The sequence below is a fragment of the Mercurialis annua genome, linkage group LG5 (assembly GCF_937616625.2).
Source record: "Mercurialis annua linkage group LG5, ddMerAnnu1.2, whole genome shotgun sequence".
Taxonomy (NCBI): domain Eukaryota; kingdom Viridiplantae; phylum Streptophyta; class Magnoliopsida; order Malpighiales; family Euphorbiaceae; genus Mercurialis; species Mercurialis annua.
The window spans coordinates 7,624,127-7,648,351 of record NC_065574.1 but is presented as its reverse complement, the minus strand read 5'-3'; the positions used below and the strand labels follow the sequence as shown (position 1 = coordinate 7,648,351).

Sequence of the window (24,225 nt, the reverse complement as noted above, 5' to 3'; positions counted from 1 at the left end):
CATTAGGCATTCACATTATTAATCTATATTTCTCCACTATATATATACACTTGAATAGAACACACACCTTATACACTTGAAAACTTATTTTCAAGAACACACACAAAAACACACCAAAAAACAAAGCCATGGACTGGTTCTCATGGCTATCAAAAACTGCCCTAGAGCCAACCCTAGTATATGAATACAGCCTACTATTTTCTCAAAACGAGCTTGAAGAAGAAGACATATCATATTTCAACCATGAATTTCTCCAAAGCATGGGAATCTCAGTAGCCAAACACAGGCTAGAGATTCTCAAACAAGCAAGAAAACAAAAAAAATCTTCAACTATAGCAAGAATTGCAGTTGCAATCAAGAGAAGCTTATCGAAGTACGTAAGAGATTGGGTTCATCCGCAAGAAAACGCCATTGTTGTTGTTCGAAAACCTTCGGGTTACTATGCGAGTCGATGGAGAGGAGAAATGTTGAAGAGGAAGAAGAAGCTGATGATTATGGGTAAGAAAAATAGTTATAGTAATAGTAATAACAGATTGTTGATTAGTAATGAGAGTTTTTTGAATCCTGTGGTGTGTGATGTTAGTTATAAAGAGGAGAAGATTGAGTGTGATGATCATGATGATGGGTATTGGGATACTGGTGTTGAAGAAATTAGGTGGGATACTATGTTTCAGAATTTGAAACCAAATTGAAACTCTTAATAAGTGTTCTTTTTTTTTCTTTTCTTTTTTAAGTTTTTGATGGTGGGAGATGGGATTTTAGGGTTCTTCCACCAGATTAAGTATTTTTGTTTGGTTGTGTGTTTAAGAAGATTGTATTTTTTTTTTTCATTTTTTTTGTTTGTGATAAATTTAGTTAGTTGTGGGTCAGATTATAGAGGACATAATTATTTTCTTTTTCAACTTTAGTAGAAAGGAAAAGAAAAGAAAAGAATAGATGCTCTAGCTGTAATATTAGTTCTTATTTTCTGGGGACTTGATTGTTTTTAGGTATGCAGATATATAGTTTGTATTCCATTTGCTCTGTTTTTAAGCTAATTTTATGATGTATATTATCTCAAACCACAACAATTATAAATATAAGAGATCGGAATATACACGATGTTCTAACGATCAACAAGATGTTTATACTAAAATGTACACAATTTATCGAACAAATCGACATATATTCGAAGAAGAAAATTCACAACTACATCCAAGTCCAATATATCTCTTTATTTTTCAAAAGAATCTGCAACATAAAAGTCTGAATTATTGTAAAAAGACTCTAGAAACAACAAAATATGCAACATGCAAAGCTTGAACCAGCACAAAAATAATTTGAACAAATCAAATAAACTCAGCAAACGAATTCATTAAGAATCGGTATAGGTGACCGATTAAATAGATAAATTCTTGATAGAACCAGGAAAACACACTCATATCACAAATTCTCACGGTGAAACATCAAAGTTTCACCAAAACACACCTAAAATCAAATAAAACTCTATATTTGAAAAACAAAATCTGCAATATATCATAGATAAAAATGAAGTAAAAGACAGAAAATAAGTTAATTTTTATTTTAATATATCAATTTTACTTAATTTTTTATTTTCTCGGGGATTGTATTTTATTTCTCAGATCTGTATAAAACTGGCAGGGATGCTCTTCCATAATTTGTATTGGAATTGGCAACAGATCCTAATAAATAGGGAGTTGGATGGAGGTACAATACAAGAGAGTGCATTCAACAGATTTTTATCTCAAACCAAACCAAACAAATATTATGAAAATATAAAATGCTATGAATCGAACTGAATCAGTCGATTCATTTGATTATTTACCGAAACCAATTTTTTTTATAATTACGACTATAATCAAAACAAATTTGCAGCTCAATTTATTGACCGATTTTGGTTTAGTTTTGCAAATCCAATTCAATGATTTATACATTCAACCTTAGTGCAAAAACTGTGACAAAGGAACAAAATAAAGGGGATCAATCTAATAGAGAGAGCCAAAGTATAACATTTAGATATAAATTATATAATATAATTATCATTTTTTGGATTACAACTCGAGAGGGACATCCGAATTTAAAATTTCCAAATTTGAACATAATGCCCGTACCACTAGATTATAAAAATATATTATTAATACATAAGCCAAATCATACATTAAAGGGCATTCAGGTAAGTTGAAAACATCTACCCAATAATTTTTCAAGTCACAAAACAACAGATTCATACCAGGGGATGAAGATCAATATGTCAGAAGTCTGAAACCCGCATCATAGTTTGTGGCCGATCGAAGCTACTTCCTATGGTAGTATCGGAATATAAACTCCGCAAAATAAGTATATCTCAGTTTTAATTAGAGAAGTAATAAAATTCTCCTCAATGACCAGAAGAATGTGGTAGACGAAAAGAACCCCCTGCATACAGCATTTGGTATACAGGCCGTATTCTAACTGTCAGGATTACGCTCAGGATGGTGCCTAACCCACAGAGGCTGGCAAGAGCTAGGAATGTCAACTTGAAGCAATCAACACCTATACAGGTGGAGCTTCCTTGCTTAGCAGCTTCCGCGTCATACACATGACCGGCAAGCAGCCCTGAGAAAAGTAATGCACCAGCAGGATTGCCTAGCAACATAGTTGTGTAAATTATGCCAAAATGCTTCAATCCGAAAAGCTCGGAGGCAGTTGGTACCATTACAGAATATAGAATCCCGTAGGCGACACCAATCAGAGCAGCTGCGACATAAAGAATGCCATTGAGATCAAATGCAAAAAGGATCAGTGTCATGGTCATGATTACTAGTGCACACGTCATCCAAACGGTTCTAGGAAGTGCTCTCGACCTGCAATAACATAATTTTATCAAACTATGTCCTTGATCCAGCGAAAAGATAAATATAAGAAACAAATATGAGACGCATGTGGCATAAAGTAGGAAACCTGAGAGAGTTACAGAACCAGAAGTAGGAACGTAAGTTGTTACGGAAAAAATCAGGATGTCGACATGTTAAAATTGTAAATTTTCTTAAGTGAATTCAATCATGATGTTACTTTGAAAGAAAGAAAATGTCAGATTCCAACCAAGTACATGATGTTTTAAGTCAAGAAATAATGACCTGACAAAGTGTTCAGAAACAGCACCGGAACCAAGACGGCCGACGAAATTGCAAAAGCTGAAGAGAGCAAGCACTTTGGTGGTATCATCAAGACCAAACGCAACCCCAATCTGAGCCAAATTATTAAGAATGGTGACTCCAGCACCAACACCAAGAAAATACACCACCCAAAGAAGCCAGAAATCAGCCTTAATCATAGCTTCACGAAATGTAAAATCCTCGCCTCGCTTAGGTTTCCTCTTCTTCTTCACTGCTCCCTCTCCCACGGCTAACAGTGTTTCCATATCAGAAGAATAATCATTATCAAGAAAACTTCCAAGATGTGTAGCTGATGAAGATGGTGTCAGCAAAGTATCTGTTAGGGCTGATTCACCCTCCGACGGAACTAAATGATCTGAAGAGTCAGTTGCCGGGAGAGCCTTCTTGGGTGCGGGAAAAAGAGTCATTTTAATAGGGATTGCTAGAGGAGATATCAGAAAAATGACCATTACGGCAATTAATACGTAGGAAACAGCACTACTTAGAGAGATCACATCACTCACTATAGTGGCGGTGACAAGATAAATTGCAAGCACAACATTTGCTGCTTGTGTAAAAACAAAATGGACATGCTCTGAAGAGTCTTCTTCTCCAGAAGCAGGAGTGCAGGGTCGAATAAAGTACATCATCGCTAGACATATAATCGGGATGCCAACTGTGAGGAACAGCAGAAGCTTTGTAGCAGATTTATCAAGTGCCACATTAAATAGCAGTGTATATACCGAAGCAGAGAGTCCAACATAACCTTTGAGAATTCCAGAAACCGTGCCTCTGCTGAGAGGGAAGTTTCTCATATTGGTTACAAGCACAGCTGTGCCAAACCATGCATTGCTATTCGTGGCAACAACAAGCGCGACAAATAGCTACAGAGCAACAAATAACAGGGGTTACAAGTATAATACATATCTGCTACTAAGCATGCTACAATAAAAAAATCGAAATAATATTCAAGAAGTTCAGTGAATATGCAAATTAAAAGGAAAAGGGAGAACAATCACTTCCAAGGGGCAATTACTGACATGCTATCCTTCTGTCATTGACAATCTTACATTTTGTATGCCAAATGAGAAAACGAGTGGTAGAGATTTGGTACTATAGCTTTTCAGCAATTTCATAATGTAACCTCTCCAATTAGCACAGCATTTATGTCCTCATATATCCAAGTAAAAGAAAATTATTGTAAAAAAGAAGTCTTCTGTGACTTCATTCCATTTGTCGACATTCCTTATTTCGCTAACCATTAATTTCTCCATATTATTTGACATTTATGTGAAAGAAATATCTAGTTCAAACAGAAGAGGTTTAATTTTTAATTTAGTAATGATGCATGCAGTCATGTCCTAATAATGCCTTTATTATTGCAACTAACACGCTGTGTTCTTAATAACACGTGCTTCGTGTTGGAGGAGAAAAGTAATGTCCGTGTTCAAACTTTGAAATATAATGATTATCCAAACTAACTCTGCTTCTTCCTTTCAGTTAGTTTGAAAAGATTATCCCTATGTACAATTCTCTCAACAATGAACAACGTGATTCCACTAACCGGTGTTTCAATCATACATGATCACAAAAGCTAACGAAAAAGCACATGTTCTAACCCACTTGGCATATTTATACTTTAAAATAGTCTTTTAGTCTTTATATATGATAATTCTCCAATTCTTATCCAATTCAACTCAAGTTGCTCAACTAAACTACGTGCTAGCCTCAAACTATTGTTGCGGTTGTATGGATCTTTTTTCTTAATTCTACATGATTTCTGGATTTACTTGCCTTCAGAAACACCTCAGCCTATTCTAGCTTTGTTAAATTCTAGCAGCTTGACGAGCTCCAATTTTCATATCAGTACAACTTTGCTCTACAAGACTACAATCCACAATTACAAGTGATTACAATCTCCCTTCTCTAAACATTTATTCAATGGTTCCATCATAAGTCAATGCCTTCATTCCTTATGTGAAGTATTAATATGGAGCAGATACAAATTATTATTCTTACTTGCATCAAGCTGAAACTGTGCATATACACAGCCCAAACTTAACAGGTTTATCTTGTTGATTTTCCTATTGATAACATATAATCACCCTACTGAATCAGGTTTCACATAAACCATCACTACAATTGTCAATGGCTCATCAACCCTCCTTCAATATCTTTCAATCGTAAAAACACTTTCACCAGAGACCATATTCTCTGAAAAAACAAAATTGAGATGTTTGTACCTTTTTAAAGTAAGCAGTAAGAAATGCTCCGACTTCAATATCTACACTGTAATTTTCCAAGTTAAAAACTTAAAAACCCTTTAATGAAAAAGTAAACACTTAAAGATCAGTATCATCTAATATTGACAAACATTGTAGAGCGCATCAGACAATTATACTGCAGAATTGCAATTATAAGATGCAAATTGCTGCTACAATCTTCAACAGAGGAAAACCCTATCACAATTTTCCTAATCAGATTGGTCATCCTAAACTTATTTAATAAAGATCATGATTCTGACAGATCAACCATATCTAACTGATACCTCCAATGTTTAGCTCTGCCAAATCAATCCCAAATTCTTATTCACCAAACTTGATCAAACTAAAAAAACAACTAATCCCAAGAAGCAAACTTTCCAATTCCACCAAATAAAATTAACAAAACTCATCAAACAAACACAAAAACTTAGGGTTCACTAATTTTGCCTAACTCAATACAATTACTTCAACACAATCAACAAAGAAAACAACAAAAAAATGAACAAAAATAAAAAAGTTAATAACTTTCTTACTCACCAACCAATAAGGCAAGCCAGAGACAGTCCCACTAACAGCAAGCCAAAGAACACCATACCCAAACAAGCAAGATACAACCCCCACAAACAAAACAGCCCAAGGAGGGAACTTATTAATAACAATTCCAGGGATCAAACCAACATTTTCACCAATATCATTAGCCACCCCAAGAATTGTAAGTTGCTGCTGATTATAACCAAGAACTGACTTAAGTGCAGTTGAGTAAAGTGGGAAGTTGTAAGCATTTCCTGCACAGACTTGCACCCAAGCTGCTGCTGCTAAGCCTACCCACGGTGGTCTGCTTCCTGCTTTTACTACTATTTTTGGCATGGTGGCGGTGGCTGGTTTTTGGAGTTGGGGTTTGGTTTATGGGTTGGAAATGGTGGTTTGGTGTTAAGTATATATTGTGGTTTGTGTTGGGTTGGACATGGATGTTGTGAAAGTGACTGGAAAAGGGGACAGTTTCTTGCTTTTAGGATTCAGACTGTAGGCAAATGCAATTTTATATTTTTATGTCCTAATTGCACTTTTAAGTTTTAAATGTGTGTATTAAAAAATTTCATTCAATGTTTAGGAAGAAACTTTTGAGTCTAATTAGTTTTAATTTTAGTTTAATACTATATATTCAAAACATTGTATTTCAAATAGTATGTATGCTAGCCAAAGTTTTACAAAGAGTCTCTGTTCATTTTCTTCCACAAATGCGAAAATCTTAAATGCAAAAAAGATATTTAAGAAATCACAAGTTGGTATTATTGAAATCAAAATCATATTTAACTTTTACTCTATTTATTAGTTGTATTTAGACTTTTTATAATGTGTTTCTTTAGTGTTTAAGTTTTTATTTATTTTAAATTAATTCAACTTTTTAAAGATGTTCAAAATGAATGTTTGTAATCATCACAATAATATGTTTTGCCATTTTAATTAGTAATGTAGTGTATCATTACACATGTGCTCATCATAGTTTTTACTAATATGACACAAAAGTCGAACCAAATTGAATTTAAGTTTGTTGTTTGATTTGGTTGTTCTCGGTTCGATTGATAATTTACAAAATTAGGATTTGGTCTATAGTGCGTCTTAAAGAGTTGTAAAACCGGCTGAATCGGATTTTTTCAAAAATCATACGGCTTTTTTTTGACTTTAGATCTAAATTTTGGGGTTTTTTTTTTATTATTTTACCTAAAATTTTAAGATTTTTATTTAATTTTGTAAGTAAGTCCTCACCAAATTTTAAAACCAAACTGAACCGAAATGAAAAATTGTTTGATTAAAAAAACTCTGTTCGGTCTACCATTCAAATAAATTCGGCAGCATTGGATTCGGTTGATTTGAAATCAAATTGAACCGGCCGATGTTCACCCCTAAACATGAGTGACACAAAAATAATTAAAAATACTTATTTAATAATATTTCTAAAAAAATAAAAATTTAAATACCAAAATAATATATTTCAAAAAGTTTATACATTATTAACCTAATTATTTCTTTATTTATATTCGTCGATGGACTTTTTTTTTAGGAAATATTATATTATGAAGGTATTGCTTTTGTAATAGAAGCCTTTGGCTGACCAATATAAAAGTGATACGTCCGCTTTTATGAATGTAGTCTGATCATTGTTCATGAATAGGAGAAAAGAGAGTACGAAAAAGAGTGTGAAAATGCAAGAATTGGGAAAATATAGGTGGCCGGTGATATTATTTTTAATTTCTCATCAAATAAATGACATATTTTTCTCCAAATCGTAACGAATGCGAATATAATATATAGTGATGAATCTTAATCAATCTATTTATTTATATAGTCTGTTGAAATGCGAGCCTTACGTTCTAGTTTTTGAATTAAGGAAAGCGAGCTTCACATTCTATTATTTGAAATTAGTGTTTGAAAAATATTAAATTGGTAGCATATGGCTTTAGGTTTTATAATTCAACCGGTTTATACAAATACATTGTTTACAATGAAGCATAATAAATAAAGTGAGACTGAAGGGTGTTACATAGGGATGTAAATTGACAACGTGGCAAGTAATATAAAGCAAAGCAGCCTCGATAACATAAGATCTAACCAGATCAGGTAATTAGGGACCCAGACCGAGATACTTCCACTAAGAAGCACACCGTACTGCTAACCGCACGACCAGACGAGTAAAGAGAAATGGTATCTCGGTACAAAGCATGATCGATGCGGTGACCGAAATACTCATCCTAACTCAGTACAAAACATGACTGATCAGTAATATGACTAACAAACTTCCTGGGACCACCAACAGAATCTGACACTTAAAGAATGTTCTCCGCATCGCGTATCTTGCTCGATATTTGAGACGCAACGAGAAACGGCCACATCAGTTAACCGAATTGTGGCAACTAAAAAAAGAAAAATAATCAGATGTGGTAGGTTTGCACAAGCTGAACTTATATAAGGTACCTTATGTGCAAATCCCGAGGTAATTCTTTTTTCTTACTCTACACCTTCTTCTTCTCTTCTTTTCGTCCTTTTCTTTCTACAAACACTGCCGGTGTCCCCCATCGGTATTTCGTCTGACATTTTTTCTGTTTGTTCTTGTCCTTTCAGGCTCTGCATAAATGAACTGAGCTACTTGTGAGCAGCTCGAAGGTTGGCTCGAAAAATGCTCAGTTCGTGTTCGTTCGCATTATAAACGAACCGAATTTGAGTTTGATTTTAAGTTCATTTATTTAAACGAGTTGAACATAAACATTGTAGTATTCGGCTCGTTTACGTTCACCAACAACTCATTCAAGAGTTCGTGAACGAGCTCGATTAAGAGTTCATGAACAAACTCGATAAAAAGTTCACGAATTGGCCGTATAAAAGCTCAATAAAATATTCGCGTATTAGCTAGTTGTATTTAAAATAAGTATATTTATTCTTTTAATATATCAAAACCATGTTATTTTAAAAGAAATTATGTAGTTTTGATAAAAAAAAATAGCAAAATTACATAGTTTTGGTTCGTGTTCGTTCGTTTAGATGTTAAACGAACGAACTCGCAAACGAGCTCGTTTACGGACTTGTTCATTTAGCAACTAAACGAACGAATATGAGCTGAACACGAACCAAAATAAAAATAAAAAATGTTTTGGATAATTATGCTCTTTAAAAAAGTTACTTTAATATGAATTATGTATGAATTAATAAAGTCTTAATTAATATATGACTTACTTCCTCCGGTTCATAATATTTATTGCATTGACTATTTCATATTTAAGTAATAAATATCTTGATTTATAAATATTTTTATTAAATTATAATTATTAATACTATTTTTAGGTTTCACACATCCTTTAATTTTATTAAATTATTTGTTTATGGAGATAAATTTGAAGAAATAGCAATAAATGTTTTTTTAATATTTTATAATGGTAAACATTATGAACCAATTTATTTTTTAAAATGCGATATTGTACATCGAAAAAGTAATAATTATTAATTTATTGGTTAATTAATATGATCACTTAATTAATAAATTTGGTCGTCCAAAGTATATTAATTTATAGAGCTTCAATTGTATATAATAAAATTTATAAAACTTAATCAATTTTTACATTTCTATAGATTGTGCGATTTTTTCATTTAAATCAGTTAAATTAAATATTTGATTTTAAAAAGTAATCAAATAAAAATATTTAAATTTCAGTCATATCAATTGAACAGATCGACCAAATTTGAGGACCATTTTTAATACAATATAACTTAAACTTACCATTTTCCCATTAATTAATTAAAACTATAGTAATAATAACAATACTCTCTTTTCAGAAAACAATAACAATATTGTCAAGAGTGTAAATGAAAAATTTTGGGCTCGATTTTCTTTAACCTTCCTTTCCTTACTTTTAGCTAAAGGCCTACTATAGATCATTTAATATAAAAACTACTAATGATTTATAGTAAGGCAATTTATAGTCAAATTAATCAAAACTATTTATTTTATAATGAATAATGAGAAATCTTTAACTTGATAGAATTTTTGGATATTGGCAAACAAATTTCAACATTTTATTTTTATAGCGATTTAATTTCAATGTTTAAAACGTTAGAAAACAAATTTCTTTACAATTTGCTGTCCCAATTAATTTTCCGACATTTTTCTTTTTTTTTAGACTATAAAATGTCAACACACAAAAATTTGAAAAAATTTATTTGATTCTTTTTGAAATTTTAAGATTTAATACGTTAATACATGTATTTAATATGGCTGGTTGCCAAAAAAACAGTTTGGACAACAATTATAAAAATTAAAAAATTAAAATTTATTCCATAACATTTTAAATGTGGAATTAAATCACCATAAAAATGTAACATTGAATTTATTTCACAAATACCCCAATTTTAATCTCCTTAAAATTTCTCGCTTCTATCATGCAGTGCTATGTAAAGTAGAATAGCAAAACTCACTAATTTAACAATTGAGATCTGAGGAAGCTTTAGATTTGACAGCCATATGAAGACCAAAAATTTACTGCTCCAGGGGCTGAAAATTAAAGATCTTTCCTTATGCATCTATCAAAAAAAAACTAGAATTTTATTTATATACCTCTTGCCCAATCTGAATCTTGGATCTCTTAGTCTTGGACCCAAACAACCTCCACTAGTTTCTATCAAAAATCTCACACAAAACTATTGCTTAATCATCACAAAATCAAAATAAGCAAATTCGGAATTATTTACTAGTCTCTAATTTGTACAAAAACACCCTAAAAAATATCAAGAATCCCAAACAAGAACTTTTCAACTAGTAGACATAACAGAAAGCCGACTAGGTCTCGATTCAAAAGCCGTACGCCGCCGAACCTGATGAGAAGACGGCCGAATCAACGCCGATAAGGCTCTCTTAACCAACTCTCCTTCCACACCGCCAATTCTCACTAACGAATTAGTCATCGCAGATCGTCTGAAATTCAATCTACCACTCGAATGCTGATACGACGACGTTTGAGTACTGTTACCGCCACTTTTCATCATCGCTTTGTGAAACGCGCACCGGTAAGAACCGCGGTGATTAGTAGGAGAACAAGCGCACGAGCGTTTGTTATTGTTGTTGCTGTTACCGTTAAACGACACCGGAGCGGCATTCTTGTTGCTCGTTGTTTGCCTTTTGAATGAAATTGAACGGTTAGGCGAGATTGAACGGTGATGATCGGTCATCGAGAATCGGAGCGACGGCGATTGATTGTTGATGTTTCCGTACATTACGTTGACACGTGTAGGAGATGTAGAGCGTCGGAGTAAGGTCGAGGATGTGAAACTTGACGCAGTTGACGATGCGAAGCCGGAGGATGACGACGGAGAAGATGGCGGCGGTCCGTACGATTTGTTTCTTGAAGAAGCCATTAACGTTGCGTAATAGCGAAGAAAAAGGAGTGTTTGGCAAATTTGTTAATTTTGTTTTTTTTCAATGGAAACTTGTGAGAGGGAAATTGGGCAAACTTAGAGAAAAGCGAGAGGGGTATTTATAGGATAAGGTAAGGCGGTGGGTAGATTGTAATTTGATGGGGATTTCGAGGGTAGATTCGTTAGAGTGGGGAAATGTAAAGACGGTTCCTAGTAAGTAGGAGTGTTATTGTTGTAATTATGAATAAATGCGTTGGGTTTTGGATTTCGGTTAGGTCTTAGGAGAGAAACCGCACGTCAGTTAGGGTTTCATTTTCGGTTTGTTGAGAAGCTACTACTACTGTGGACTCTTTTGTTTACCTTTTTTTTATTATTTATAAATATTTAATTTTAAAATCAAACTTGAAATTATTTATATATAATAAAAGTGAAAAATCAATGACATTTATATTTTATTTAATGATTGCTAGACAATTTAGTATTAAAAATATTGAATTGATTTTCTTTTAAGTAATTTTATTAATTAGAGAAGAAGGGAGTGTATTTTTTAAATGTACAAAAATTAAATTTATCTCTTATTAATTAATGTATAGATAATTTATTTTTGTAGTCAAATTTATAATATAAGAATATTCTATCCTCTATTAAAACAATTCCTAACTAACTCAGATTTAGAATCATAATCTGTTATACTTAGTAAAATTTTGTTGAAAAGCATAAAATGTTTGTGGAATAGTCATAAAGAATGGGCAAAACTAGTGTTGAACAAAATTTGTGGAGAAAAAGTAAGCGCTGCAATTTGGGGACCTCTCTCTATAATGATGTTCTCAGAAGGTGGACACGTATATGAAAAAAAAGTAGGTTTAGATATGATTAGGAAGTTGGTTCAATCCCAACTTGAAACTTGGAAACATTTAACTAACGCTAAGCATCTTTTTCTTGTTGTGTTGTCAAATTCTGCTATGGTTTGTCTCCTTGCCTTTAAACCTCACTACCCCTCATGTGTCCCAAAAATTCATAATATTAAAAAAAACAAATCAAATTTTGGCTCCAAATTAAATGATACCCATTCTAATTGTTTAATTTTGAAATCATGCTACTGGGCTCTACATTCATTGTTCTCTTTTCAATTTCATGTTACTGGACATTATACAAATATATTAATAATATCTACGAGTTTAAAATTTTAATCAAATAATTTTAGAAATAGAAGATGTACTATAGTTTGAAAGATAAAAATAATAAAATATTTTATGTGATTATAACAAAAATTTTCATATCGCTTTGTTGTTTTCGTTCAATTTTATTCATCACTGATTTAGTTGGTCACAAATGTGGATGTCAAATATAAAATTGAAAGAACATTACAAATTTGAATCTTAAATCAACCAAAATAGAAGTTACTGAAAATATTTGTGGATTATAAAGTTCGTATTAAGTGGAAAGTGCAAACAGTAAGATGTTGAAACTAGTCTTTTTAAGAATTTATGCAGAAGATCAGATTCTCCTTTTAAGGAGTAGTCGGGTTCCGTCGGAATTTTTTGTCAGTTGTCACCAAAAAGAATAAAATGCTTTTCTTTTATCATCCGAAAATGTTTATGGAAAAAATAGATATACAATCTTGACATTATAAACATTTGAATTATATTATATTTTCGGTTGATTCAAGTGAATCTAATAGAGGGATGAAGTAGATAATTATCCTTAACAAACGATAATAAGAAGGATCTAAACGGCCTATTAACTAAATTTTTTATTTAGAAGCCGCACATAGTCTATGACAAACAGATAATACTAAAATTAAAAGAATTCCACAGAGGAAGACACGTGTCGACACGTGTTGGAATATTTACGGCGAATTTGTTGGTTGTTACTGCAAATCTTGGATAACTGTTTTTATGTGCCGGCCAGACCTACAATAGTCTCGCCTGACAGTTCATGTGGTACACAATGAAAGTGTATTTTTCTAGCCTGCAACGTGCTAGGCATAATTAGGAATCCAGCTTAATGTTCTTTATTAGTGTCAACAATTGTAAATACTCAATTCATTTTGAAATTGATTAGTTTTTTATAGTAATATTTCATCCGTTTCCTACTAATATCAAGGAATTGAGGATTTTTTTTAACAAAAATACTTTTTTTTTTTTAAATTTTCTAAAATATTTTTTTCTTCACTTTTTATTAATTTATGTTTTTTATTGATTTTCTTTTTGGAAAATTTGTTCTGTTGTTGTGTTTTAATCATGTCTTTTTAGTTATGGTATTTTTATTGTCTACGTAAGATGTTTTTATTGTAATTATAGTATTTTAATGAATACAAGATCAATTGACCTTTTAACTTGACATGAAATATAAAAAAAAAATCCAAAATTATAAAATCGGATCAATTAAGTTCACTTTTTTAAATTATAAATTACACTTTTAATAAAGTCTATTATCGTAATTTTATCTCCCCTTCTCGCATATAAGATATATAGTTATAGATATAAATTGGATAATTGATCTTGAATGTCACTGAAGTTTAAATTTTTTCATTTCAGCCACTGTATTTTTTTTCGTTTTAATCACGGAACTTTCATTATTTTTTTATTTTGATATTATCCGGCAAAAAATGTTTAGATGGCGGCCGAAATTTTTTCTTTTCACCTAAAAACTAGCCATGTATGCATAATTTGATATAAAAACTTCTTTTAAAAGTAAATTTTGTACGTATGATAAATTTTGAAAGTAAAACTAGCAAAATTCGGTTGCCATATGTCAACTTCTGACTGCCACATAAGTATTTTTTTCTGGAAATATCAAAATGAAAAAAAATGGAAGTTTAATGATAAAAAAAATAGTTTCATGACTGAAATGAAAAAACTTGAAACTTCGACGATGGTCAGAATCAATTATCCAATATAAATTAATCTTTTGAAATACGGCTATGGAAGTTTTAACCAAAACCACCACCACTAAACCACATTATCTAATTATGAAGTTGGTGTATTTTCATTTTTAAAGGTCAAATGATTAAAAAAGACAAGATTCCAAATTTTTTAATTTTATCTTAATTTATCTTGTAACGCAGGATTTCGTTTCAATTATGTCCAACTACGCAATTTGCTTACGTGGCGCCTATGTGGCAATACCACACATCAGCGCTACATAAAAAAACCGCGTAATTGGACATAATTGAAACGAAATTCCGCATTTTAGGATAAATTAAAAAGTTTAGATTTTATAAAATTTTCATAAAAAATTTAATTTTTTAACCGTTTAGTCTCTTTTTAAAAGAAAAATACTAAAAATTCTAAAATAGTCATATTTGACTTGCTACAAAACGAAGTTGGCTCCTTGGACTTGAATTCGTCCCTGCGAAATAATAGTTTTGCACCTACAAACTTTTATTGATCTAAATTATTTAGTTTTCACATGGATATACAAATCTATTTTTTATTGGATGTGAAGATTTTAAGTAGGGATATAAATTTATTCAATTTTTTTGCTTGAGTCGCCAAAAGATAATAAAAATCCTGGCTTAGTACTACTCTGAATTCATTTGATTTGAAATAAATTTGTTTAGCAATTCATTTAATATAAATATGATTAGCTCTACAATTTAAAAATAAAATTAATCAATAAATATATTTAGTAAATCAAGAACAATTATATTAATTTATAAATAAATTAATTTCATAATTTTACAATTCACTTGGAACAAATACACAATTAATCAAATGAAAGAATGAATGAAAGAATGACTTAAAAAAACAAAGAAAATAATATATGACGTTAATTCACGACGCTGCATCGGGTCCTGATTTCACCTTCAACTCCAGTAAGAACATCTAGAGAACCCATATGCACCATAGCCTTGGCAAACTTATCAGCCCATGTTCTTCCATTTCTGACATTGTTCACCACTATACTTTGCGTTGAAGGACTGTTCATCAATGTCTGATCGGAAGTCAACAATCCACGATTCTTGGTCAGCTCCAAGTAGTATCTGTTGTCCATGCGATTAGGAGTAGGATCAAGCGGAACTGTTGGATCACCATTGTTGCTTGGTGGTGGTGGACACTTAGTTTTCAAGAAAGCTGCATATCTTGGATCCATGGAAGGATCCTGAGGATGAGTAGCGTTGAAAGAGTAGAGACGGTCGGAGAATGAAGAACAGTGAGAGATTCCGATAGAATGTGCTCCGGATAGCGTCACCATCTCATCTGCTGACATTCCTTTACGATCAAAGTTGTCAATTAATTGCTGTGCATTGAAGAACGGAGGAGGAAGATTCTGTGCAACTTCGTCCACATTCGAAACACGCCCGTCTCTCCGTCCAGCCGGAACAGCGTAGTTTATCCCTCCGAGCCTCAAGGAACTGTCGCGAGCTGCGAATGCAAGAACGTCTGCGCACGACACAGTTTTCGGACATAGAGCTTCTATTTGAGCTTTAGCTTCGTCAATGACTTCGAACCCACGTAAGCTAGGATTGTTAGCAATATGCTCTCTCTCGGATGGGTTACCTGGTGTGGAAGCTAGCAGCACAGAAGCATCACAGCCCCTCACAAAGCAGTCATGAAAATGCATTCTAATAAGACCAGCACCGAGCCCTGGGTTGCGACCAACAAATTTGTTTACAGCTCTCTTCACAATAGCTTCTGCTGAAGGACAAGAAGATCTGTAGAATCCAACAGTAAGAGAAGCAGATGAAAATGTAGCCAAAGAGCAAAAGATCACAAGGAAAATAATATTGAAAGAGGACTTAGTATCCATGGTTTGATATATAATTCTATGTAAATGATCGATGAGAAGAGTAAATACTAAATGAATAACTATAGTTTAGTGAACAAGCTGGTGAATTAGGCTAAAAAGAAGAAATGCTGAATGGAGTTGATGAAGAAAATATTGGATCAAAAGTTGGTATTTATAAGTGAAATTGTAAACAAGGTGTAGTACTTGGTGTTACTCATGATACCCAAAAACGCGTAGCTTTAGTGCAACTTGAAAGCTAATTTTCTTCCCTATTTGAATATTACTGTGAGGAATTGGATAACAGCTTTCAACTAATAATTATTGGGCAAAACATGCATGTAAATAATAGTAGTATTTAGTTTCTCTTTAAGGTATATTCAACTATTTAATAAAGGCTGAAATATTCAATTTGGGTAATATATGACTTACAGATAAGAAAAGTTGATGAGATGAAGGTTCCAACCATCTCACATCTAGTTGATACTCTTGTCGTTACTTTCACATCTATATGGCTAAATCAACTCATGAATGAAAAAGTATTATGTATTTGACTATAGCCCCCCAAAAAGAGTGTCAAATTAGGTAATGTGACTATATCAAATCGTGATTGACTATGTATAATTTAGTTGACATTGATAATATATATGTATATTTGACTATTTATATTTTAAAATCTCTAATGTATTTCACATTTAATTGATTAATTTATAAGTAGAAGCAAGGTTTGTTTTTGTTTTTGTTTTTTCAAAAATAATAGAAGTATTATAAAAATAATATTTTATCATATATATTGTTCAAAAGATGGTGCCAAAAGCTAAATTTTTTGACTTTTTAAAATTTCATCTTAACATTCTAAATTTATAAATTTATACTAATTTGACAAACTCGCTGAAAATCAATTTAATTATACCTACAATAGCAATTGAATGTGTAATTTACAAAAAAACAAAAATAGTTGCCGATTGGGATGCCTCATTTCTAGGATAAACTAATTTTTTAAAATATTAAATTAATTTTAAAAAATTAGATAAAGCTTTAGTAAATTGGCTAAATTGAACTAGAATTACAATTTCTAAATTTTTTAGTTTCACTTTATTCATAAGTGGATTTTAAATAGGAATAATATAGGAAAAATTGAATGTAAAAGTTAGTTACTTTTCGAAAGTGGACAAGAGTTCTGGGATATTTTTTTTTTCTTTTTAAGGTTTACAACTCTATTGTGCCGGAGGGAGTACTATTTATAAATAACAAAAGAATTCACATTCAATTGATTCATGAAAATTGACACAAATTTGTTTAACTTTGAAATACTAGTGACAATTCAGTTGCTGGGAGCTTACATGACAGAATCAAAAGAATTAATTAACAACATCGCATCGCGTCCTAATTTCACCTTGAGTTCCAGTAAGAACATCAATATCACCCATACGCACCATCGCCTTAGCGAATTTGTCAGGCCATGTTCTACCGTTCCTTACATAATTCACCACTGTCCTTTGCGTGGAAGGGCTGTTCATCAACGTCTGATCCGAAGTGAACAATCCCCGATTCCTGGTCAAGTCCGAGTAATATCTGTTGTCCATGTGATTAGGGGTAGAATCCATCGTGATGGTTGGATCACCACTGTTATTGCTCGGCGGTGGGCACTTAGTTTTCAAGAAAGCTGCGTATCTTGAATCCAAGGAAGGATCCTGAGGATGAGTAGCATTAAAAGAATAGAGACGGTTGACGAATGAAGAACAGTGAGAGACTCCGATAGTATGTGCACCCGATAGCGTCACCATCTCATCCGCTGACATTCCTTTACGACCAAAACTGTCCGCTAATTGCGTTGCATTGGCGAAAGGAGATGGAATATTTGGTGTTACTTCGTCCCTAATCGAAACACGTCCGTCTCTCCGTCCGGATGGGATGGCATAGTTTATCCCTCCAAGCTTGGCGGTACTGTCGCGAGCAGCCAATGCAAGGATGTCTGCGCACGACACGGTTTTAGGACATGCGGATTCTAGTTGGGCTTTCGCTTCGTCAATGACTTCCAAACCCTGTAAGCTAGGATTGTTTGCAGGATGGTCTCGCTCGGATGGGTTACCGGGTGTGGAAGCTAGCAGCACAGAACCATCGCAACCCCTAACGAAGCAGTCATGAAAATACAGTCTAATAATACTCGCGCCGAGTCCGGGGTTGCGAGACAAAAATTTGTTTACAGTTTTTCTTACAATAGCTTCAGCTGATGGACAAGAGGATCTGTAGAACCCTATACTAAGGGGAGCAGATGATGATAATGTAGCCAACGAGCAAAATGTCATAAGGAAAATAATATTGAAAGATGACATATTGATTATTTTATGTAAATGTTACGATGAGATGAATATTAAATGAACTTATAGTAGAGCTTAGTGGACAAGCTGCAAGTTAGGCAAATGAGAAGATATACTAAATCGAGTTGATGAAGAAAATAGTGGATCGAAAATTTGTATTTAACAGGTGAAATTGTGGTTCAAATCTTCAGCGGGGCCAATGTTATGACACTTGTTTTAATTTGATACCAGAAATTCTATTTATATCAAAAATCTAATTTTTTTTAACATTTTAGTGACACTTAGTTGTACCATATTCTAAAAATAACATAAAATAATTAATATAATATTACACGTAGCAGCTGAAGAAACTGTCATATATGCTTCTTTTCATTATTATTGGCTAGTTAAATAATCAAGTTTCATATCCGTTAAACTAGTTATTTAATCAATTTAGTTATTATGTTATAATCTATTAATATAATAATAATTTTTTTAATGTCATACGAAATTGAAAAAAAAATTATACTATATAAAATTAAGAATATACATAGTTAATAACTTTAACATGGTCCAAAAATTAGATAATGCTAAGAAATCCATATATTTTTTAAAGCGAGAAGGAAATATCTAGTTCAGAATAGAAACAGTTACAAATGTAAAATTTAGAAAAATTTCAATGACTTGACTTACAACAAGACGTCTATACTAGCACATAAATCTATTGATCACAAAACACCTTATAAATTTTTAAAAAATTAATTATGTAAATGCGTTGGAGAGCTTTGATTTTTCAAAAAATTCGTAACAGGCAATCCTAATATACTGTCACAATTCTTGAATCAACAAAAACCGATAACATGAGCCTAGACCATTATTGAAAAAACTTGAATGAACTAACATTTACAACAAAAAAACAAAATCCACCAAGAATCAAAACATGTGATCTTCCAGCACAATAAGAAATTGAATTTGGACGAACAACTATCACCATCAAAATAAACACACTACAACCAAATCACATCTCCCATATAGAAAAAAATTCTAAAAAAAGAACAAGAAAATACAAAATATCCGGGGAAAGAAACAACGAAAGTCCGACCAAAGACCATAAATTACCGTTTCCACTCAAACAAAACTTACAGTGATAAGGGTAGATTTACTCCGATATTTCTAGTATTGTATTTATGATATTATTGTGCATTTGTTGTTTATTTTAGGCTACATATCGATATTATTTTGTTTTTGAGCATTTCAGATATCATGCATGATATTGCAAAAATTTTGAGCCTTTATGGAGTCATTTGGAATGAAAGTCTAAATAATCGTTGAAGAAACACAAGAATAGGCAGTTTTGGCTGCGAGCTATAGCAGGCGCGCACAGAAGTTCAGCAGAAAATAGTCAACTGTGAGCTAGCAGGTGCGCCAGGGACGCGCCGTGTGCTAGCAAACAGTTTGGGAATTCAAATGCGTTTTCGAGCCAAAAAACTGATATCGGACTTGGTTTAGTCGTGCAGAATTGACCAAAAGTGTTTTAACAAAAAAAAAACACTACTAATCATGGGTTACTAGCCAAATGGTTTCCAAATTTTAATATGTAATTTTTTAGTATCATAATTTCAAATATTTGTTTCAGATTAGTTTTTTTTTAAAATCCGGCCATTTTTTTATGGCGCGACGCCCGTAACAAATTTTTTGACTTATTCGTTTTCACATCAAATGATAAATCAAATAAACTAACAAGTGTAAACTCAGTAGAAGTTATGGTCAATCTAATATGTCAAACTGATGTGAAAAAGAAATAATTATTTCAGCTGTCACGTCATTAAAAGTTGCCGAATTTTGTAAAAAAACCGATCTGAAACAAATAATAGAAATTATGGTACCAAAAGGATATATATTAAACTTTGAGTACCATTTTGATACAAAATACAAAGGTTGAATACTATTTTGGCTAATAACCCATGAATCATACAAGAAAAAAGGTTAGGAACATCTCCAAAAAAAAATCACATAAATAGAAGATAGAAATTCAGAGTTCGGGTTGACATTTTATATTTTGAGCACATAGACATTAGTTTAATTAGTAATTCTTAGTTTTCTACGCACACCGGTAAAAAGACAATCAGATGAATTAGTGAACGAAGACACATCATCATCATTGAAAGATATTGTGTTTAAGATACTGTGTTTGTTTCCTTTTTCGCTTAATGCTTGTGTTTGATTTGTTCAATGAAATAAATGATTTATTCTTGATTAGTCTTGAGAGAGCTAGTTTAAGATAGATGAATAAACAAAAACTTAAAAATTAATAACACAAGATTGAGTTCATGATTAAGTATTCATTAGGGTTTTTTGATGAATAAAAATATATTAAAAACCACAAAACGTGAGTAAAGCCAAAAATTCTAAATTTTTGCACAAAAAATAGTACACATAAAGTGCACACTAAAATTTACGATTTAGAGAAAAGGTCGAAAACAATTAAGTATCCAAAAATAAAAAATAACACGGATTCTTATAGAAATTCAAACCAGAATAGCAAAAATTTCTATTACTAATCTTATAGAGAAAACCGCCTTGTTGAATCCGTTGAAAACACCGTCTCCTTGTTCATTAGGATTTATCCTTATTCATAGGATTTACTCATTAATTTTTATTAAATGGATTGTTTAAATTATCTAATAACACAGAGAGTGGGTCTGACAGTTTATTATGAGCAAATTAGAGTTTTGTTAATCTATAAATTGAGAGAGCAAGATCAGTAACTGATAACGAGACCAGCAATAAGGCGGGGAAACAGCCTCACCAACATGAAACCTTACCAGGTCAAGCGAACATAAGGACCGGGTACCTAGTGACCATTTTCGACCGATCTACCAGAGAAAAAGACCACGGAGAGACCGAACTACAGGTTGACCATCCCGGAGCGGCCATACCTCCAACACAGGTATAAGATAGCTCGGTGCACGGTGTTTTACCGAGTTAACACTTCCCATAACAAACTCTGAACAGAATCTGACACATAGGCGTTTCCATGTACTGCATATCCTACTCGAGAAGCGAGACCCAACGTGAGCAAACCACGTCTACTAACCGATTTTGTGGGGACCAAAAAGAGTAGGAATCCACTGCGGAATACACGTGCCAAGTAAAACTATATAAACCACCTTATCAACAAACCCTAAAGGTATCTCTTTTCTTGCTTTACACTCTTTTCTCTTCTTTTCTCCTCTTCTTTCTTCTCCCTCAAGCAAATACTGACTTGATCGTCGGAGCGAATTGCCGGTGACCTCCACCGGTATTTCGTCTGACCTTCTGTGTTCTTATCCTTTCAGGTTCATCTGACCGGTCCAGGCGTTGGTGATTTATCACTTGGCGCCGTCTGTGGGAAGCGTTGAATATCCCATTTTCTCTTCTGATTGTCTGAGTTTGTTGCGTGATTCTAATCGAAAAACAATGGCTAATGACCCTGTCATTGAGAGGATAGACCCTCTGGAGACGGTCGCGAATACCACTCCGGTCGGGGGAAGTTCTGCCAGTGGTCGTACTTCTGTGATCACTGGTCTAACACCTCCGGCCAACACTCAGATTGGAGGGTCCAGAGCCTCCGGCAGCGGAGCTGGTTTTGTGCCTTTGCATGGGATGGAGAACTATCCTAGGGTGAGCCCATTCACCTCCGATACTGGTCATACCACTCTATCCACCCCAGGAACCACCGTTCCACAGAGCTTCCTCCACAACACGTTACCTCCCACTCAACTCAGTTTTCCGGTAGACACTACACCGGTGCCAATCGGAACGGGAACGGTTTCTGGGCAAGATATACCCCCTGCGGTCTTACAAGCTCAAGAATATCTGGAATACATGGCTCGCCAGTTGCATCAGGCCCAGCAAATGCATCTTGCCGTCATGGCCCAGTATTACCCAGGATACAACGCTGCTACGACCCCAACCCCGGTGCATCCAAGCACAACACGGGCAACCGGAGGTCGGGGTATACCTGCTGAAGGTGCTACAGTTCTGGGGGCAGAAGGCCAGAACGCTCCTATTCCTCCAAGGGAGGGATTGCACGGAGAGGGTTTACCACCGGATAGACCGCGTAATACAACCGGCCTGGGAAGAGAAGTGTCAGATCCGGTGGTAGAGCCTCTGCAGGCTGCTAGGGCAGAAGTCCCACCAGCCAGGAAGGAAGTAGCTGAAAGTGTACATAGCTCGGGCAATGACCACCCAGACAGGAAGACGATAGGTGCTGAGGTCACACGACTGGTCCAAGCTGAACTGGCCAAACAGAAGGGGAACAAAGCTATGTCAAGACCGGTTACCTTGCTCGGTATAGGAAGCCCCCTCAGCCGAGCTATCCTCGACGAGCCATTCCCAGATAAGTTTAAATACCCCACTATAAAACAGTATAATGGAAAAACTGATCCAATGACACATCTAAATTGTTTTCAGGTATCAATGAGTGTTCAGAACGTTTCTGATGCCTCTATCTGTAAGATCTTCCCGACCACCTTGGTTGAGGCTGCGCAGAATTGGTATCAAAGCCTTGCGGATGGATCCATTGAAAGTTTCCCAGCTTTGGCTCTAGCTTTTAAAACGCACTTTGCTCCGAGCATACAGAGGAAGAAAAAATCCTCCGACCTAAAGAAATGTTTTCAGAAACCGGGAGAAAGTCTGAAGGATTACATATCTCGTTTTAACTCGGAAGCGGTTCAGGTGGAAAATCTCATTGATGATACAGCCATCGATGCCATGAAAGATAACACCACTATGGGATCGTTCCGTGACAGTCTTATAACTAACCCAGTGGAGACATACACTGAGCTTATGGACCGGGCATGGAATTATATGAATTTAGATGAGGAGCGACAGAGGCAGGCACCCAGCTCGGTACCTAATACCCAGAAGCATACCTCCCCAGGAGGGGGGAGAAGTCAGGAACGTTTTCGATCCAATTATGAACCAGGGGGGAGAGGGAGACCCCAGTTCCAGGGTGGCCCCGGCCGAAACAGTGGAGAGACTACAAACTTCAGGCCGAGCTATAATATCGGAGGAGGCGAAGATAGTTATATCGACAACAGGGGGCAGGAGAGGCATTTTGTGCCGTTAAATACTCCCCGAGATCAGATCCTGATGTGGATAAAAGCCAATAACGAGTATATTTCTTACCCACCCCGGATGACGAGAGAAGGAGATAAAACAAAGTGGTGCGATTTCCACGAAGGGCACGGGCATGAGACCAAAGATTGTGGCAATTTGAGAAGAGAGTTGGACCGAATGGTGTGCAGAGGAAGGTTGAAGGGTTTCGTGACCAATCCTCCGCAACAGCCACATACGAGCCGACCTAACCCGGTCAGGAATGAGCCTAGCACCTCTCGGGAGCCTGATCCCCAGGCCAAGAGATCTCAAATAACCGGGGTGATTAATACGTTGGCTGGAGGAACTGTAAGCTCAGAGAGACGGTGCAAGAAAAAACAGAAAACGGTGATGTCGGTCATGGAGGGACCACGGTGGCCCGAGGTATCGTTTTCTTTAGAGGATGGCAAAGGAGTAGATTTCCCTCATGAGGATGCTCTGGTTATTTCGGCGGTTATCCAATTAAAATGGGTAAGACGACTTCTGGTAGACGATGGGAGTTCGGTGAACCTATTGACTTTGGCAGCTTATTTGCAATTGGGAGGCACCCGGTCCGAGCTCAAACCTGTCAGTACACCTCTCCTCGGTCTGGGAGGAACACCGGTAAGCCCGGAAGGAATGATTGAGCTAGACTTAATACTCGGTGTCGAAATCCCACAAAAGGAGGGACGAGCTGGAATTTTGGCGGAACCAACAAGGCAGGTAAAAACTCTTTTTATGATTGTCGATATGCCACTAGCTTATAATGGTATACTG

At 34.5% G+C, this 24,225-nt stretch overlaps 5 protein-coding genes across 5 annotated transcripts; 1 reads left to right on the top strand and 4 right to left on the bottom strand.

Moving 5' to 3' along the window:
• Positions 1-51: 51 nt before the first annotated feature.
• On the top strand, positions 52-1,049 carry LOC126681006 (uncharacterized). The gene has a single exon (XM_050376356.2). The coding sequence runs from the start codon at positions 129-131 to the stop codon at positions 690-692; it is 564 nt and encodes a 187-aa protein (XP_050232313.1). The 5' UTR covers positions 52-128; the 3' UTR covers positions 693-1,049.
• Positions 1,050-2,006: 957 nt separating this feature from the next.
• LOC126681005 (protein NUCLEAR FUSION DEFECTIVE 4) lies at positions 2,007-6,428 on the bottom strand. Its single transcript, XM_050376354.2, has 3 exons — positions 5,936-6,428; positions 3,117-4,018; positions 2,007-2,843 (listed from the first exon to the last, which is right to left on the bottom strand). Exons 1-3 carry the CDS (start codon positions 6,263-6,265, stop codon positions 2,378-2,380), a joined length of 1,698 nt encoding a protein of 565 aa, XP_050232311.1. The 5' UTR covers positions 6,266-6,428; the 3' UTR covers positions 2,007-2,377.
• Positions 6,429-10,473: 4,045 nt separating this feature from the next.
• LOC126679868 (uncharacterized) lies at positions 10,474-11,413 on the bottom strand. Its single transcript, XM_050374878.2, has one exon. The coding sequence runs from the start codon at positions 11,297-11,299 to the stop codon at positions 10,697-10,699; it is 603 nt and encodes a 200-aa protein (XP_050230835.1). The 5' UTR covers positions 11,300-11,413; the 3' UTR covers positions 10,474-10,696.
• Positions 11,414-14,928: 3,515 nt separating this feature from the next.
• On the bottom strand, positions 14,929-16,181 carry LOC126682579 (peroxidase 5-like). The gene has a single exon (XM_050378303.1). The coding sequence runs from the start codon at positions 16,052-16,054 to the stop codon at positions 15,074-15,076; it is 981 nt and encodes a 326-aa protein (XP_050234260.1). The 5' UTR covers positions 16,055-16,181; the 3' UTR covers positions 14,929-15,073.
• Positions 16,182-17,270: 1,089 nt separating this feature from the next.
• Positions 17,271-18,422, bottom strand: LOC126682540 (peroxidase 5-like). Its single transcript, XM_050378259.2, has one exon. It carries the CDS (start codon positions 18,364-18,366, stop codon positions 17,392-17,394), a length of 975 nt encoding a protein of 324 aa, XP_050234216.1. The 5' UTR covers positions 18,367-18,422; the 3' UTR covers positions 17,271-17,391.
• Positions 18,423-24,225: the final 5,803 nt, after the last annotated feature.

Bases quoted from the DNA above. Each gene is read 5' to 3' on its own strand.
- LOC126682579 (XM_050378303.1), bottom strand. From the start codon at position 16,054: ATGGATACTAAGTCCTCTTTCAATATTATTTTCCTTGTGATCTTTTGC.
- LOC126681006 (XM_050376356.2), top strand. From the start codon at position 129: ATGGACTGGTTCTCATGGCTATCAAAAACTGCCCTAGAGCCAACCCTA.
- LOC126682540 (XM_050378259.2), bottom strand. From the start codon at position 18,366: ATGTCATCTTTCAATATTATTTTCCTTATGACATTTTGCTCGTTGGCT.
- LOC126681005 (XM_050376354.2), bottom strand. From the start codon at position 6,265: ATGCCAAAAATAGTAGTAAAAGCAGGAAGCAGACCACCGTGGGTAGGC. The intron at 4,019-5,935 runs GTGAGTAAGAAA...GTTGCTCTGTAG, and splicing joins CTGGCTTGCCTTATTGGTTG to CTATTTGTCGCGCTTGTTGT. The intron at 2,844-3,116 runs GTCATTATTTCT...ATGTTATTGCAG, and splicing joins GTTTCTGAACACTTTGTCAG to GTCGAGAGCACTTCCTAGAA.
- LOC126679868 (XM_050374878.2), bottom strand. From the start codon at position 11,299: ATGGCTTCTTCAAGAAACAAATCGTACGGACCGCCGCCATCTTCTCCG.